The sequence below is a fragment of the Rhinolophus sinicus genome, chromosome 8 (genome assembly GCF_057876585.1).
Source record: "Rhinolophus sinicus isolate RSI-liver-muscle chromosome 8, RSI-T2T, whole genome shotgun sequence".
Classification (NCBI taxonomy): domain Eukaryota; kingdom Metazoa; phylum Chordata; class Mammalia; order Chiroptera; family Rhinolophidae; genus Rhinolophus; species Rhinolophus sinicus.
In genome coordinates this window covers 12,728,511-12,747,673 of record NC_142508.1, presented here as the reverse complement: position 1 = coordinate 12,747,673, position 19,163 = coordinate 12,728,511, and the positions used below count along the sequence as shown (strand labels likewise).

General features: G+C 41.5%; 1 protein-coding gene across 10 annotated transcripts in view; it reads left to right on the top strand.

Moving 5' to 3' along the window:
- The window catches only part of CALD1 (caldesmon 1), a 195,213-nt gene that overhangs the window by 161,010 nt on the left and 15,040 nt on the right, over window positions 1-19,163 (top strand). For 5 of the 10 annotated variants that reach the window (XM_019750894.3, XM_019750874.3, XM_019750865.3 and 2 more), the window contains 5 exons: window positions 1,068-2,046; window positions 3,272-3,340; window positions 8,221-8,366; window positions 12,183-12,441; window positions 15,083-15,223. In XM_019750894.3, coding sequence (XP_019606453.3) covers window positions 1,068-2,046; window positions 3,272-3,340; window positions 8,221-8,366; window positions 12,183-12,441; window positions 15,083-15,223 — 1,594 coding nt within the window. The remainder of the gene's footprint in view (window positions 1-1,067; window positions 2,047-3,271; window positions 3,341-8,220; window positions 8,367-12,182; window positions 12,442-15,082; window positions 15,224-19,163) is intronic. The other 5 variants (XM_074315350.2, XM_019750901.3, XM_074315351.2 and 2 more) reach the window with 1 other exon arrangement.

Sequence of the window (19,163 nt, the reverse complement as noted above, 5' to 3'; positions counted from 1 at the left end):
CATTTGCTATAACAGTGAGCCCCCAAATTTTAGTAGTTTAATGCAGTAACACTTACCAATCCAGTGTGGTTATTTCTGACTAGTGGGTAGAACTGGTCACCTGCTTTTCTTTCTTTCCTCTTGTGACTCTGTCACTTCCTAGGGCTCTGGAGTCTTCTAATCTGGCCAACAGACAGAGACAGACAGGTAGCGAACGCACCTCTGCTTCTTAATTGTCACTTCTGTTCACATTCAATTGGAAATTATTGGTCACATGCCTCCACTGAGGTGCAAGGAAGAGGGAAGGGTAGAAACCATAATCCTTGATTAGCATTCATTTCCTGGGACTATAGGAAGAAGAGCATGAATTGTGGTGGACAGTTACAGGTCTCTACCATGGGGAAGGGGGTGAGGAAGGGTGTCATTGGTATGAATATAGCATCTCCATGCTATAATGTGAACAAATCCAGTTCAAGAATTCTAGATGACTTGGTGACATGTGAAAATATTATATGATATTAGAGGAATTCATTCATTATTTCAGTTTGGTCCTTGTCTTAGTTTGAGTTCCCCAAGAAGCAGATCCTGAAACAAAGATTGGAGCACAAGTAGTTTATTTGTAAAGCGATTCCAGAAAACATGGTGTGGGGAAGTGAGATGGGGAAGGGAAAGCAACCCCATAAAGGTTTCATTACCCAGCAAGTTACCACTGTGCAGGATACTAAGATCCAGTGAGACACAGGCACCTCAGAGTTTCGCAACTCAAAAGGTGGGGGAGCGGAGGTATTTATACATGAATGCTCACCAATTTCTGTTGGAGGGCTGCTGCCAGGGCATGTTAATTCTCAAAGCACTTCGGGCATGTAGAGTAGGCACCAGTGGCCGGAGAAAGACCAAGGGCAAAGACTGGCATATGGTACCAGTTGAAAGCCGGGCAGGCCCATACTAATACGGTAACATCAGAGGGGATGTATACGGGCATGGTACTGCCAGCCTCTGCCATAGTTCCAGTGTGGATCAGGCTACGTGACTCCAGCTGATTGATTCATCAGCACACTGTCTTTGGTGTTGTTGTTTCTGTTGTGCAGTGTGCCCGACGAAGAGGTCAAGACAACCACCACCAACGCTCAGGCGGAGGGTGACGACGAGGCCGCTTTCCAGGAGCGCCTGGCTCGGCGTGAGGAAAGACGCCAGAAGCGCCTGCAGGAAGCACTGGAGCGGCAGAAGGAGTTCGACCCCACAATAACAGATGCCAGTTTGTCAGCACCAAGCCGAAGCATGCACAACAACACAGCAGAAAATGAAACCCCAGAGAAGGAAGAAACAAGCGAAAGTCATCAAGAAAGATACGAGGTAGAGGAAACGGAAATAGTCACAAAGTCTTACCAGAAGAATGATTGGAGGGATGCTGAGGAGAAGAAGAAAGAAGAAAAAGAAAAGGAGGAAGAGGAAGAAGAGAAGCGAAAGCAAAGGAGCATCAAAGAAAATCAGGTAGAGGTGATGGTAGAAGAAAAAACAACAGACACCCAAGAGGAAGCAGTGGGAATGTCATTGAAAAATGGGCAGATCAGTGCAGATGAGCCTAAACTAGAGGAGGAGAAGGAACGAGGCTCAGATGAGATTACGGGTAATGAAAAGATGCTTAAGGAAGACAGGGAAAGCGCTGAGGCCGAAAGAGTCAGGTTGGAAGCAGAAGAAAGACAGAGAATTAAAGCTGAGCAGGACCAAAAGATAGCAGAGGAGAAAGCACGCATTGAAGCTGAAGAAAAAGCAGCAGAGAGAGAGAGGGAAAGAAGAGAGAGCGAAAGAAGGGAGGCAGAGGAGAAGGAAAGGGTTAAGGAGGAAGAGAGAAGAGCAGCAGAGGAGAGGCAGAGGGCAAAGGCAGAGGAAGAAGAGAAAGCTAAGCTAGAAGAGCAAAAACTTAAAAAGCAGCTAGAGGAGCAAAGAAGTGAAACGCAAGAGAAAAAGTTGAAAGGAGAAAAGGTAGAGGAGAAAATAGAAGGGAAATGGGTCAATGAAAAGAAAGGCCAAGAAGATAAACGTCAGACAGCGGTCCAAAAGAAACAGGTACAGTAAACATTTTGCACCACATGTGTGATGCCTGTGACTTGTGAGAAATGTAATGCACATCAAATTTGGGACTGAGGTCACATTCCTACTGCCCCACGTGCTTTGTCGTTTGGCAAGCTGTTCACCTTTTTAGGCCATAGCAATATGCAAGCAAGAAGCAATCGATTGATGGCTTAATATTCAATCAACCAAATTTACTGGGACAACCAGAGGGAAATTAACGCTCTGGGCTTGCTTATTGTGAACCCCAGAAAAAGGAATTTACCCAAAGATGGTGAATGGGGTGGTGCTTTGTTGACTTGTGACTCTGCATCTGCATCTCATCTCATTCCTTTTAACACTTTCCCTCTATCCATAGGTCTCCATGAGGCAAGAGGATCTTAACTCCTCACCTTACCCATGGGTTTGGCATTTAATAAAAGTTTATAAAGGTTGGGGTGGGAAACTGACCAAAAAAAAAAATCATGGTCAGAAATATCATCTTAAGAAGGGAACAATAAACCCCTCGAAATCAGCTGGTAATAAAGGAGGGGAAGAAGCCAGTTTGGACCTTGCATTAAAAAATGTCAAAACCGTGATTGGCCATCATGCAGACCTGAGCTTAATGTAGATTTGCATAAAGCCATTCAAGTGGGGGTGCCATCAGTTTATAATTGACTGGGAAATAGGAGCGTACATTTTGCTGCTTTTACCATCTGGATGCCACAAAGAAACTCGTGTAGCTTGAGAAAGGGTGGCAATGGGAGGAGGAGGGCTTTTGTGAGCTAGGAAAGATTTGTTTCTGTCTGCAAATCTGCATTAAAAGCACTGTCTTTCCCCACCACCCACTTGCATGTTCGCCTTCCAGAAAGAACTCTCTGTCAGTAAGTCTGCATGTGCTAAGGTTGTCTCTCACCCCTGCTTTTTATAAGGGGCTCATGAACACAGCTACCATCGAGGTGATCAGAAACAAAATGCGCCAAACCACACACGAGGTTTGTAAACACGCACAAGAAACACGGGGTCACGCTAGATTTCATTGAGCACCATGGCAGGCGCACGGGGAAACATTTATTCCAGGCTGCTGTTTACAACCACTGGCACAGGTGGCACGGAGACATGTGAGCAAAAGAGAAGTCAGCCCACACCACGTGCCAAGTGACCTGAGCACCCTCTCACGCTAGAGAGAGCTAGAAAGGGCTTCTTTTCAATGAGTGACCTTACCATTCTTGAAAATAAAAAGGAAGAAGAAAAGGGGCAACTTAAAAGAGAAAAGTCTCAAGAAGACAAGCCTACCTTCAAAAAAGAAGAGGTAAATATTATTGAGACACACCCGCGTCATAAAGCACCAGCAAGCAGTATTCCATGACATTTCAGATCCGCTGATCTCAAAATTATGACCTCTAATCCAGTGTTTTTCAAGCCATGACTCGTGATTCCTTGAATGGTGAAATCAACTTAGCGCATCTCAAAATCAGTTAAATGTGTCAATTGGAATTTTACAAAATAAAATAGAAACTATTAGAGGCATGGCAAGCAGTAAGTATTGCATTGTGATATAAGTTGCCCTTCTTAATTTGGGTCACAGTCAAAAAGCTTGAAAAGCACTCCCCTGATCAATCTTTCCCACTGTCTACTCTTCTGAGTGCTGTTTTTGTTTCCCCTCGAGCCATCCTGCTTCCATTTCTATCATGAAAGATTTCCAACTGGCCTTGATTAATGACTTAACTTCTCAAAGGAAAAACACCCCCCACATCTCAGTAGAAAATGGGATGAACTGAAGATGATATTTGGTTTTCAAAAGAAACGTTTTGAAAACCCTTTGGCAAAATGTTCTGCATTGCATTTCTGAGGCACACACGGGACCTGGTGGCAGGGTGTTTGACTGTAGGTAAGTGAACAAATAAGTAGATCAAAAGTTGCTGCAGAGAGGGTATCATGAGCTGTCATAATCGAAATGCCACATTGGAGAGCCTGACTTTGTTTTAACTATTATACTTATGTTCACCCCAAGTAATCCTAAACATTGTGATAATATCTACTAAGCTCAAAGTACTTGAACATGGTAAAACTAAATTATCAAAGTATTGAATTACTTTGCCCACAGGACTGATTTGCAGCCATTGAGTGCCAACTCAGAAGGGCTCTTGCCCCATTTCTCTGCCCATTGCGGCATATATGAAGAAACAGAAAAATCCATAATTAGGAAATAGATCACCAGATTAAATAGGAAGACGTTTATTTTCTTAAATGTGTTTTTCATAAGATTCACATAAAAAGTCAAAACCCCTAGTTCATGTTATATTTATTTTGTTTAAGATACATGTTTCTAATAGAACTTGTGGTGATTTGGGAGTGAAAACTGAATGTAAACTCTGCCCATTTAAAGGAAGGAGAAAGCATAAATGCTGATAACTGAAAAACTGAATTTGGCTCAACTGAGGCAGCTCAGAAAACGGTTTAACATGTTGGGAAATCCTATTCTCATGTTGTAACAGAAGAACACTACAAATTCAGCTACAAAAAAATGAAAGTTACCTTGGAACTAAACTCAGAAATGTCCCACATGGGTTCTTCTCTAAAGCTAATGTTTTGTGGTGAATATTTTTAACTACAGAAAGAAGAGGGCATGAAATCCGAACTCAGTGATTAAGTTTATGTGGGGGGAGGGGAACTTAAAAAGCACTGTGTGGCGCCCATATTTAAAATGTACTTCAGTTCACTAAGATGTGACTTATTTTTAATGACCAAAGCATTCTTTGTCTACATCCTGTGTCCATGGGCTGGGAAGGGCTCACCAGCTGTCATCCAAATCATCCTTTTTCCTCTTTTCAGATAAGGCCCCGTTCAACAATGGCCATGGTGTAATGATTTCAAACCAAAACTTTTGGCCTTTTTTTCACATGAAGCCAGATCAGCTCCGCCATGCAGGCTTTAAAAAAAAGAAAAAATCTCTCATTCCTGTTTTAACACTGTGTACATAAATTACTAGTTGAATGACTAGGTTTTCCCTTCTCCAGCTAGCTGAGTGGTTGCTTTATGTAGATAACTTTAAATCGTATTTTACATGATTTAGCCATTTTAAACACCCTCCTCCTTTTTTCCCCCCTTTTTGTTAAAAAACAATTAAAAAAAAAAGCCTTTTCTTTCAAGGAAGATCAATCAGCCATAAGTAAACACAAACACCACATAAGCCTTCTTAGAGAAAACATTTCAAGAAGTCACTCCAGTACCTTACAAAACACCTTTCTCCCACTGCAGTTTAACTCTGTGGCCGTGGAATGAAGGTGATCACCTTGTTTTTGTAGCTTGCTTTTTCTCCTCTCCAAATATTAAATGCCTCTTTTTAGTTCTTCACCCTCTGCCTCCAACAGAAAAACAGTTCCCAGCAGAGTTGTTGATATAACACTGAAACTGACATTCAGGCATCTAAACCCAAGCTCCCCAATGCTGGTGTGTGCTGGAATCGTAGGAAATGCAGGGTTTGTGACTCAGCGTCTCTGAGCTGGAGTCTGAGCGTCCTGATGAGGTCCATGTTGTCCATGGACCAAACTGTCAGTAGCAAGAACCTCCATGTGACAGACTGGACCCAGGAAAGGAATTGAGGCTTCTGAATCGAACAGAAATGTGTTAAACCTAATCTGAAATATGCCATTTGCACCAGTTCTTATCACTATTCTGGAATCAAATAACGCAAAGCAACACACTACAGAGACTGACATCTCAGTCCTGAAAGACCTGCCCACTTGTCCTTTTGACTGTCTCTCTGCCACAAGGGCATGTCACTGGAATTCCCCCTCCCCCCCCCCCACACACACCCATCTGTTATCACATTGGATATCCCAAATACCTAGTTTGATCCAAATGGTCATACATGGCCAGAGCCTTTCGTATGCTAATGTTATCTGTGTATGAAGTACACTGACTCTTTCAGGATACTTAACTACCTATTAATCCATCAGCACAGGTCTTCTTTCTGATAACATTTTGACCTAAAAGATCTAATGCTTTTACCCAAGGGACTCAGAATCTCATGAGCTTGGGATAATTTGCTATAGAATCTAATCCACTGTGCCCCAGAGGCATTATGGAATTACTTTATTTATTTATTCATTTCCCAAAAAGAGAAAGTAATTTGCAAACTCAAATTATCTTTATTTCATTGGGAATTTTTCCAAGGAAGTCTTCCAAAGAGAGAGTAAGTACACCATCCACCATAACCTTTGCCAGTACAGGCAGAGCTTGAAGAAAGGGGGGATTTTTCTTGTTAGACATATATAGTTTTACAAATCTCTTTTATACGTGTTTTTGGTCAGTAAATCAGATAATGCATTTGGGGAGAATGGAAATATCTCTGACTCCAAATTAGGAGACATTAATGAAAAGGAATGTCATCTTTGCCTGCTAGTCCATAAACCATGAGACTTGACTCAGAATTTTTTTCATGGGTTTTCTGAAATAGGACCCCTCACCTCCAAATTTGTATCGTCAGATATTTCTTAACCAGGATATAAAATCCAGTCTGGTTTCTGGGGCTATATCCAACAATGGTAGGCCAAGACGAGAATAGACTGCCTGTTCCTGCATTAATCCTGATTTGTGATTGGGCAAGAAGAGACACCAAGGAGCTGCAATCAAACTGTAGGACACACCAGGAGCTTCTTTCTCTTCTCTGTAGCCCCTCATGACAAATCAGAAGTCAAGGGGGAAATGAAAGGATGAAGGATTAGGAAGGGAATCACCTATTCCAACCTCCTCTTTTTACATACATGGAGCCAACATCCCAGAGAAGTTAGGTGACTTAATCAAAGTAACACAGCTAGTTTGTTGCCAGCCCTGGAACCCAAACCCAGGCTTCCTAACTTCCAGACAAAGCTCTCAGAATGGAAAAACAACATCTCCCCTCAACAGCATGTCCAAGGGAGATCCTAGACAGATACTGCTTGGAGAAAGATTAAAGCTATTACTCATTAGAGCAACATGGTAGTGAATAGTCTATAGGTAGTAATTTAGTCAAATGATACCCAAAGAATGTAATCATGGAGAGGACTGTTGAAGGCTCGTTAATAAAAAGCAAAAAAAGTACTCTGCTTAGTAAAACTTGTGCTGTAAATGTTCAGAGGGTAGCTGAAGAATAGCTGGAAATAGGCGAGTGATCAGGTAACGGGAAACCATCTGGCAGCACCTAAAGCCCTAAGTTCCCAGGCCCCACCCTTCCTCTGTAGGTTTCTTTAGAACATTGGTGCTTTCTCTGTCTTGAAAAGAGCAATAATGAACCTTTTCTGTTTTACACTTATCTTTTAAGAATTGGTGAGATGATACAGGTAAAGTAAGTTGAATTCCTTTATTAGAAAAGCTGTGCAAATTCAGTTTCCCTTGAACTAGTGTCTTATTTATCATGAGGAACTTGTAACACAAAACCCACAAAATATTAAAGCTAACACCTGCTCTTCATGTATCACCTTCTTCTGTCTCCCACAACAATCACAAAACCACTTCTGAAGACTAAATTATAACCTGCAATGGAAGTCAAGGTAAAGCCTGGAATTGTTCCGATTCCATTCTAATGTTTTGATGACTACAAATGTGGTCCCACAGATCTCTGAGTCATCCCCCTAAAGGCAGGGTTATTATGTCTTCTGTCCTTGAGACCCTAGTTTCTTGTTTGATTAAAATATGAGGGTGCCCTTCCTCTGACATCAGCCCACATCGGCGTGGCAGATCTGGCTGACTTGGTATGTTTCCTCTTCTTTACTCCTCAACACATCAGAGTCGTCCATCCAAGAAGAAAACTGTCCCAGCAATCTGGGCATTTTTTCCCATCAAGGCCACACTAATAATCACTGTTTTCAGTGGGAACTGCAAACAATCACTCATGTGGAGTTCCAAGAACATAATAGTTTCCAAATGGTAACACCTCCACTGCTTTCGAAAATAAAACCCCAGTGAAATCAGGGTGATCTTGACTTCCTAAAATTGTGGTCAAGGTCTTTGCTCAGAGGCTGGAGAACCATAGCTCATGCTCTAAGAATTTCCTCTGACCCCATTTCTACGACATCGTTCTCCAATGGTTGGTTTTACTTCGGAGTTTTCTGGCTTCCTAATAATTTGGGGGTCTTCTTTGGTGATACCAACCAAAACCTAATAAGATGTTTATTGTTATATTTCTTCCTGATATGTACTGTTGGTTAGATCAAAGATGAGAAGATTAAAAAGGACAAAGAGCCCAGAGAAGAAATCAAGAGCTTCTTGGATGGAAAGAAGGGACTCACAGAAGTGAAGTCGCAGAATGGAGAATTCATGACCCACAAACTTAAACACACAGAGAATACGTTCAGGTAAGAAGTGGTGACTAATTAACAGTGACTTTTCTCACATATGAAGAAAAAAAAAATTAGGCTCCCTACCTTTTGCCTCCAGATAGAAGTGTGCTAAACAGGCAACATACCTTTGTTGTGAGGTCGTTGGCCATTGTCAGAGATCCTCAGTCAGCAGGTCCCTAACTGAAAACCAGCACTCATTGCTCAGACAAGGTTTAATCTGCTTTCCTCCTTATTGAGTAAGGCAGATCATCTTTGGCATCCAAGTTTCTGGTCCCTGATCTAATATGCTCATGTAAGATCAGTTTATTAGAAAACATTGTGACTGGGGTCCAGACAACTTCATAGGAGACCCTTCTCAGTACCATTTCAGGAATGTATTTTCTAAAGGTTGTAAATAAATGTTGCATAAAACTAGGATTGTTCTGTGGCTAATGCTTGGGAAACATGAGATTAAACTAGGTGAATCAGATCTCTACCCCAGGAGTGTGAGAGCACTTGATGTTAATTTGTATTGGGAATCTCTGCGAAGGAGGAAGAGGGCATTGAGCTAATGCCCCATGTAATACCTTTTGGGAAACCCTCTTGTGTGGCTTCTCCTCCTCACCTCACCCCACCCCCATCATGTTGAAAATCTGGGCAATTGACTTCAGGACCGGTAGACAAGTATATACAGGCAAATCCTCACTTCTAGACACATTGAACTCTGGGAGTTCCCACCAATTTTGTAGAAGGACTCAAGTTGCAGAAACCTGCCATGGACACCTGCCTACATGATTCTCTGATCCCCATTGCTACACATTTTATTCAACTGCTGGTGCCAGATTTCAGCCTCTGTTATGTCACTGGGTACTTTGCCAAAGGTTCTGAGAAAGAGTCTGTGTCCTCGCAACATGGATTCTCATGCACTGTAGACCCTGTTTTTCTGAACACTTCAAATAACAAAGTCCCCAAGCAGGTATTGTGTACAAGTTGGACATGCTCCTACAACAAAACCTTGGCAACATTCAGAAGCAAGCAGAGCTACTAGGGAGGGACATTTCCTGCCCCTATAAGAGGCTGAAATGGGTCAATGTAATTGCCCCCAAACAATTTTTCAATACAAAAATTTGAACAGAAACCTGGTCATATTTTTCCAATAGAAAGCCTAAGTTGGCAAGAGAATAGATGTGAAAAATTAAGAGTTTATCAGGAATTCTCAGAACATCTAGAAAGCACATTGATTCAGGCAGGTAAGCTGAGCCCAAAGCTTGCTGAAGGGCCAGTAGGTTAATGTTTTAAAGCCCTAGAACAGTGTTGGGTTCATGAAAAGTGTTCAGTGAACATTACCTAACAGTATTATTGTTTCATTGTTTGCCAGTTTAAAATAATGTTTTGTGGGCATGAGTACATTTTTTTAAAGAGAAATAATGCTTTCACATTCTGTCGGTAGAAAGTGTGGTTAACAATTAGCAAACTTGCCAACCAGCTTCAGTCAAAGTTCACATTAATAAGTAACATGCCCATTGTGTGGAAATTCGGAGAGCTGAGTAATTCCAAGAGAAAAGTCAGAAGGGATGGCAACAGTTTGAACACTGAGAACCCTTAATGTGACTTTTACTTTAATTTTTCCATCTTTGGGCAGAAAAGAAGTGACAGAAACAGGCTGCCACCATATTATTAGTTTTTGTTTAGCTGCCAACATATGTTAGTTTTAGTTTCAATTAGAAGTTGATGCCAATAGAAGCAGAGACGCCTGGTTTTACTCCATGTAATTATAAAGTGAGGAGCTGGGAAGGGAGTAAGAGCCTCTATTTAAATTAGCTAGCCCAACTGAAAACAAGCTGTGTCGTTAATGGTGAAAAGTCTGATGTGCATCTTGACTTATACCTCAAGAAGCCAAGGATGGCAGAGAGAACCTTCTAGAAGAAATTTTCGTGTTAGTGGTACCCTAATGGTAAGGGCATGCCAGCACATCTGAGCAGAGGTGATAGGGACAAAACTCTTATTCCTGTTTTGAGCATAGCTCCTTTTGCTTGGTTTTATTACTGCCCCCCTTTGATATTTCTGTTTTCTAATAACTAGGTAATTTTCTCTAAAACATGACATAAAAATCTCAATTCAAGGAGTAAGTTTATAGAGATGGATTATACCCAGGGTTTTATAGAAAGTACAAAACAAGGATTTGTTTTGCTTTCTGTTTACTTTTTTTAATGTGGGAATTAAAAGGCGTTTTTTTCTGATTATAGAAAAAAGTGTACTCATTATAAAACACGCAGAAAATAGAAAGAAGTACAAAACTAAGCACCCACCACCCAAAGATAACCACTAGTAACATTTTCCCCCAGATATTCTCTATGTATATACATTCAAAAAAAACATGCATATATACATGTAGTATGTATATGTGTGAATAAAATTATAAATCTACATTTTAAATTGATTCTCGCATTGTACATAACAACGTATCTTAACTAACCTATAGCTATGAATATAAGCCTGCAATTAATGATGTTCGAATGTTTCACTGGATGGATATAGCATAATTTAGTTAACCGGTACTTAATGGTGGGCATTTTGAATGTCCAAAATGAAGACTGAGCGACACCTAGTGGAATCTAGAGAAGTTTTTATAGGCATGCGTTTTGCCAGTCCAACTGAATACTAACATGATCAATACAAAGAGAGCAGATGTCTCGGAAGATGGAAAGACCTTAAATTAACTGAAAGAAGCGATTTCCTCTCTGTAGCCACAAGCCTATAAACCTATAAGACTCTGAAAAAGCAGCATCAAGTTTTCAGGAATCATCTAACCTTAACTGAGTTCAAGATAAAAGAGTTCATCCTGAACCATCCAGAATCTACAACAATTATTTTTAAACTTTTAAACCTCAGCTTTCAGTAAGAAATACATTTCACATCGTGACCCAGTGCACATCTACATATATAACTGAAACATTTGTGTCAGGAAACGGTCTTTGCCATGCTCTAGGCGATGTTCCCTATTTGATTTTTTTTAAATGTTGATCACAGTCTGCTAAATTGATTTTCCAACCTGCAGCTTGAACAGTATTATCCTACAGGACACGTAGGAGACCTCAATGTTTAAAAAGCATGACATGTACACATAAGATCAATATTGGTAATTGTGTCGTCTTGAACTCATTTTGTTTTATTCTTCCTCTTGCTGCATAGCTAGAAACACCATGCCATTGTCTACATGGAATAAATGATGCCAGGCAGTGGTAATTCATCTGTTCCTTAGACAAGTGTTGGACCTGGGTTGCCTGTGTTCACCTCTAGTTAAAAATGACCTCACTACTTGTTAATAAGTATTTAAATGAGACGTCCTTCTTTTTATGGCTGAATACGTAGCACATTTTCTTTATCCATTCATCCCTCAATGTACATTTAGGTTGTTTCCATATCTTGGCTGTTAGAAATAATGGGGCAAAAACCAGGGGGGTGCAGATACGTGTCCAAGTCAGTGTTTTCATTTGCTTCCCATAAATACGCAGAAGTGGAATTGCTGGGTCATAAGGTAGTTCTATTTTTAATTTTTTGAGAAATCTCCCTACTGTTTTCCGTAGTGCCTGCATCATTTTACAATCACACCCACAGTGCCTATTTCCCACCACTGTGCAATTGAGGAAACCTAGGGTAAGTGGCAGAGCAGGGACTTACATTCAGACCTGGAGAGCCTCGGCAGACCCCAGCCTACCCCTGAGCTGGTGTAAGGATCCACTCTGGAGATTTCTGTGTGGGGTGCAAAGCCTGGAGACCCACATCCTCTCCCTCCAGGGCAGGCTGCCAGGCTTACGTGTATCAAACTCTTGCATCTCCCCCAACCCCCAGCCGTCCTGGAGCGAAGACAAGCGAGGCCAAGGAGGCAGAAGGCACTTCCCAAGTGGAAGCCGGCAGACGCCTGGAGGAGCTGCGCCGCCGCCGCGGGGAAACCGAGAGCGAAGAGTTTGAGAAGCTCAAACAGAAGCAGCAAGAGGCAGCCCTGGAGCTGGAGGAGCTGAAGAAAAAGAGGGAGGAGCGAAGGAAGGTTCTGGAGGAGGAAGAGCAGAGGCGGAAGCAGGAGGAAGCAGAGCGAAAAGTCAGAGAGGAGGTAAGCAGGGCGCAGCCCCCCAGCCCATCTGGCACCCCAACTTAGCCAAGTCCCTGAATCCATATCTCTGGTGACCCGTGTATCCCAGAGAATAATTTCTTCCCTGATGAAATGCTGCCGCTCTTTTGACAATGGACTCTTACAAATACATTTTAAGAGTAATAAACTTACTGTGTGCTAAAACCTTTATACATATTAATTTATCCAATTTTCATAAGAGTGGATCATCTTCTCTCCATTTTACAGATCAGCAAACTGAGGCACAGAGACGGGGTTTTTTTTTTTAGTAATTTTCCCGAAGTCCCATTTATCTTAATCCGTTACCCTATCCTGCCCCTCAGTAAAGAACAGTAGAGAGTAAAGAAGAATGAAAAGTCTGTGGATGAGTTACAAGAACCAAGAGTCACATGATAGCTGTTTTCTGATCCTTGAAGAGGTTTTATAGAGGAAAAAAAAATGTTTAATCGTTTTTGGGGTATTTTAGTGGAAGAGTAAAGAAAGATTTTCTTCACAGGCAGAGATAGTATCGCTTTGTTCATTACTGTATACACAGGACCTAACACAGTGCAGGCATGAACGGAAGCCCAATAATTGTGAGCAGATGAATTTGTTCCGTCTTCTAAGACAGAACTAAAATCAAACAAAACGTTACCCAAAGGCTAATTTTGAAACCTGAAAAGTGCTTAACCAACTACAACTTACATTGCTACCTTTACCAGGTGCATTGTTCCCTTTCCTCCTGAGGTACCTTATTATTCTCATTTTATGGACAAAAAATTGGGAGTCCAATAGTTTGAGTGACTTGTGTGCAGTTACTTGACTAATAAGGGGTAGAATCAGTATTGGGATCCAGCTTCTTCACCTCAGCCTAGAGCTTTTCACGCTAATCTTAGGGTACAGTGCTGTCCCATCATTCAAAATACGCAAAAAGACTTTAAGTAACTTTCTGACATGAATCTTATCCAAAAATCCCCCTAAGTAACTTTCTGACATGAATCTTGTACAAAAATCCCCCGAAGTGTGGAAAGTTTGGGGAAATGATTCCAAGATCTCTTCCAACTCCAGCTCTCAATGAGCCAGTGACCTCTGGCTGCGAAATAATCGGGGTGATAGAGCTTTCGAGTCAGGAACACCTGAGCTTGTATCCTTACCCTACCACTTGCAAACTGGGATCTTGGGAAAGTCTCTGGACTACTCTGAGGCTTCTTTTCTTATCTTTGAAATAAATATCTCCTTTCAGGATTGTTGTGATGACTAAATAGGTCATTGTATTCACAGGGCCGGGTACATAATAGCGCCTGGCACTCAGGAAGTGGTCGTTGTAACCATTGTTAGCATTGTTATTAGTATTATTTAGAGAAGGAGAGGACTGATGAAGGCAGAATGAGGTCTTAGAACTGGATTGAATTGGAGATTTTTGGATGTAACCTCCTATTGCAACATAGACTGGGTGGCTTATGAGCAAAGAAATTATTTCTTATAGTTCTGGAGGCTGGGAAGTCCAAGATCAAGGCCAGCAGATTCTATGTCTGGTGAGGACCGCTTCCCGGTTCATAGATGGCCATTGCTGTGTCCTGACGTGGTAGAAGGAGCAAGAGAGCTCTCTGGCGTTCTTTCCTGAGGCACTAATGCCATTCAGGATGGCTCCCTTCTCATCGCCTAATCACCTCCCAAAGACCCCCACCTATTAATATGATCACACCGAGGGTTCGGATTTCAACCTATGCATTTTGGGGGGACACAACCATTCAGTCCATAGCACACAGGATCTTTCTGCAGCATCCTCTGACAGATGGACATACAGTCTCTGCTTGAGAACATCCAGTGATAGAGATCTCATAGTTTGAAAACTACGAAAGACTCCATAAATCTCTCAGAAAATCTTTCCTTGAGGATGTACAGCTTGATCAGAGCTCTGGCACTTTTGCCGGAGAGAGAAGACAGGGCAAGAGTATCTAGACCAGGGATGAAGGCTCAGAGGGGTTCATGAGATAGATTGTAAACATCTGCGGTTTCATCACCATGATGTCATATGTACTTCATGTCAGGGTTGTCATACCATCTACTCAATTGAGGGGATGACCATAAAGTCAGCTCTTGTACAGTGTGGTGGCTATAGTACCATAGATTTATATAGCTTTGCCCATACGTTGTCTCATTTGTCTCTATAGCTCTCCTTGGAAGTCTGTAGGAAAGATATTTATACTGATTTCACATATTCAGCAATGGAAGGTCAGTGTTAAATGACTTGACAGGATGACGATGATAAAGCCGGTCATCATACTAAGCACTAGGCTAAGCCTTTTACATGGACTTGTCATTTAGTCTTCATTAAAGCCCTGTTTCATGGGTGCTGTTATTATCCCCATTTTACAGGTGAAGAGACTGAGGCACAGAGCAGATAAACAACGTGGTCAAGGTCACACAGTTGGGAAGTGGCAGCACCAGAAAGCGAATCAGGCCATTGGACTAGCAAGCTCAGGCTTAACCTCTAGTGACTGCCCTTGATGACTCAATAGCATCCGATCTAGAACCTGGGTCTTTTTTCCTGTGGGACTTGTACTCTTTCCTCTTCCGCCCTCATTCCCCTTGGCTTGAACCTGCTATTGATGTCCCTGTTATTTGCTCTTTCTCTCTTAAGGAAGAGAAGAGGAGGCTAAAGGAAGAGATTGAAAGACGAAGGGCAGAAGCTGCTGAGAAACGCCAGAAGATGCCAGAAGACGGCTCAACAGATGACAAGAAGCCGTTCAAATGCTTCACTCCGAAAGGTTCATCTCTCAAGGTATTTTTTTCCCCAGAAACCCTTGTTATAATACCTCTATTCTAATGTAACAGGAACTTGACTTTAGCCCCTTATTTAGTTATTGATTATTCAAAGCGCTTGCTTCTTTTTGTGCTGCTTCTTTCAGGCATCTCACCGCTTCTCTTTGTTTTTATCATATGGCAAAGGGAGAAATAAAGTGGAGAAATGTGTATCTGTTGTTTACTTGATGCTTTGGCATCCAGGAAAAATGACAGTCAGCGATTATCGCTGACCCATGCTCACCAGGTGCCTCATTGCTTCGAGCAATGGAAAATGGAAACATTTAAAGTTTATAAAATGTAAAGGTTAAGCTGCTTCTCCTGTTAGCTGTTCATTTTTTTCTTTGTCGTCATTCAAAGCAGTGCAGCTGGTAATGGTACAGGTCAAATGTGAAAGCTATTGTAGGGGAGGAGATGAAACGTGCCTGGGACGGGTCCTTTGCCAGGATGAGATTGGTCCTACTGCCGCCTTCATGGAGTGCAGCTCCTAACTGATGTCAGACAGGTGCTGCCCAGAGAAAAGAGAACAAGCAGAAAGGAGCTGAGTCAGGGACGTAATGGAGCGGTCGACTCGAGAAGAGAGCACAGACTCAAGAAAGTACTATTATCTATGTTCAATCTGTCATTATTTTCGTATGTATTTTTTGCTTGTTTACATGTATTGAGCACCTAGCACAGTGAAGATACCCAACAGGTACTTGCTGAATGGATATGCAAATGAATGAATCTTCCAAGACTGGAACTTTTCACATTTTTATGTCACCTTCAATTTCTATCAACCTCGCGAGGTTACAAAGCATTGACAATGGGCAAAGCCAGTACAGAATCACAGCCAGGCTCGAGCTGGTTCAGTGTGTGTGTGTGTGTGTGTGTGTGTGTGTGTGTGTGTGTGTGTTTATAAATGTGTGTGAGGTCTTATCATGTGGCATACTGAAATGACCAAAAGCCAATTACTTATATTTTACAGTTACTACCTGTTTCCTATGAAAATCAGCATGTTTTATCCCTAAATAACGTCACTTACTGTTTACGATCATCAGAATCCCAGTCATAGTTCTGACACCTCCCAAATAAACTACTTGTGCTCCAACCCTCTCCTCCCAAGGTCTGTTGCAGGAGGGAATTCAAACTAAGCCATAGGGGGATTTTATTATTTAATACTTGATATTTATAACATACCTCAAGTGTGCTATGTTCTGTGATGGAGAGATGCACAAAGCAAGGTCGCTGCCCCTAGGGGACCAATAGAGTTGACAGTCTCAGGGGAATTCAGAATTACAAAGGTGTCCAAATGCTGACTCCCCCAGAAGTGAGACCTCAGAGCCTAGCAGAACGAGGAGACAGCCTTGGTGGAGTAGGTGAGCTTCGTGTATGGACACCAAAATCTGGATTTCGTAAAATTTTCCTAGGTCACAGAATGTTTTTCTTCTTTGGAATTTTTTCAACCATTTAACAATGTAAAACATTCTTAGCTTTAGGACTGGGTGAAAAATGTGGGCTGCATTCGGCCAGTGGGAAAATGGGCTATTGTTTGCAGACCCCTGCTGTAGAGGAAAGAACAAAAAGGCAATCTCTGTGCAGCCACCAGTCTGGGTCCTTTGTTCCTGGCTCATCACAGAAAACCATGTTCACTCCTTATACCTTCCTCAGAAATCCCACCCAATCCATGCTTCCTTTGAAGTCTTGGTAACACAAGGAGAGTAGCAGTCATTTAAACTTCTAATTTTTACTCTTTTGTTCAGGAGAAACTACAACCCATCTCCCTTCTCCAAATATGTCCTGTCTACCAATTTTTATCCTTATTTCTTTAATTTGTCCATCCACCAGACTCTTGGGTTCCCAGGAAGCCATTTATCTACTCCCTCTAGTAGAGAGGCATGTGTGAGCAATCAGTTAAAGTAGTACGCAGATATATAAAAAAGAAATAAAACATTTTTACTTCTATCAGGTTGCTGCAAAAGTAATTGCAGGTTAAAAGGTTAAAAGTAATTGCAAACACCGCAATTACTTTTGCACCAACCAAATATATAATACAGACATGTTTTCAGGAACAGTCTATTGCATTTCTCCGTAGTATATGCCTTGAAGAACTTGCTGGGGGTCTGTTTTAGAAATCAAATTCATATTCTACTATGGAGGTCCTATAACCGTTGAGGCTCTTAGCCCTGCAACTTTTATAATTGGTCATATCTAAACATCCTAGAGAGCCAGTGGGAGGAGAAACATTTGCTATTTGACCTCGAAATATTATCGACTAGTGTGTTTTGTTAATTATTCGTGACTTCTGTTCTTTGGGAAACCCTGAACCTGGTTTCTCATAGTTAAATGATGTTACCAGTGAGTGATTTTCCTTAACTAATACATGCAAAGAATACATGTAAAATTTTGTTTTTATTATTATTGTTTTCATATATTGGTGGTGGAGGGAGGGCGGAGTAAGGAGAGTGTCAATTTTCTAAAACCAATAGTATGCTTTTTCTCGCTAAGTTTTCCCAAGACAACACTGCCATCTCTTGGTCTTCAGAACCAATTTCCCTCGTTCAACTCCTGATCCAGAACATTTAATTTACAAATTCACTACAAATTGTTACATTACCTAGAGTCACTAAGTTGAGGAATTTTCCAACAAGGGTGCATCAGTGAATGGATGGTGAGACCTGACAAAAAGTGGTAATGACATCAAGTTGTATTAAATGTGGTCGACATAAAAGGAGAAGTTGGAGTCTGAGAGCCTCTGGAATTTGAATAAATGTGATGGCCAAGGGTAATAAGATGATCCCTGATTCACAATGATGCTGGAAGTGCTACAAAGAACAAGTGTCACCTCTGCCACCTCCCTCCACTGTGCCTCTGTCCGACTGTGCTGAATGTTTCTTCCTTCTTTGGCCCCAGCACTCTGCATGCCTCTTGGCTCCCCAAATCTTTGCACATGTGTTTGCTCTGCTAGAAATGTCCTCTGCCCTCTGCCTCATGCACTCCTACCCTCATTTTCATAAACTCATTTATAAAACTTGGAAACTACAAACTGCAAATCTCGGCTCAAATGTCAAAATGTCTGAAAATCTTCCTCCAACTTCCTCAGCTCGTCACTTCTGCCGTAGCCGCAGCATTTTGTTCTTATCTTTAATATGATAACTACCACTCGATTTTAAATATTTTGTTTATATGTTCTACTTGTCGGCCCTGCTAAAATGTGTCCTCATTAAAGAACTGGACTCTGTCTTATACATTGTTGGGTGTTCAGCTTTATATAGTGGGTACTCAATGTATAATTTATTGATTGGTTGTGTGACTGACAGGCTGGCAGGGTTAAAAGTAGGATGGATGGATGGGATAGATGGATGGATGGATAGAATTGAAAGTGCCAGTGCACTGCATGGTTCCAGTGTATTTCACCTTATTTAACTGGGAACTTTTTCTCCAGAAATGCACTTCTACATTTATATTAAAATCAGAAAAATAAGATTTAAGACCCTTTACATCCCATAAACTGAGGGATAACTATAGCACATTTTTGTATAAAGTTATTTTTTTTTTAATTGGGGAATATTGGGGAACAGTGTGTTTCTCCAGTGCCCATCAGCTCCAAGTCGTTGTGCTTCAATCTAGTTGTAGAGGGCGCAGCTCAGCTCCAAGTCCAGTCGCCGTTTTCAGTCTTTAGTTGCAGGGGGTACCACCCACCATCCCATGTGGGGAATTGAACCGGCAAGGTTGTTGTTGAGAGCTCGCACTCTAACCAACTGAGCCATCTGGCCGCCCCTTTTGTATAACGTTTTATTTTTAATGAGCTTGCTTTTATCTTTGTAAGAAATCTTGGAAAGGATGAAGTGCCTTCACTAACATCTACAAAAGTGTTATTCAACTGATAATAGGAGCGAAGCGTGTTTTCCAGAAAGCTGAAGGGTATTTATTAATAGTTC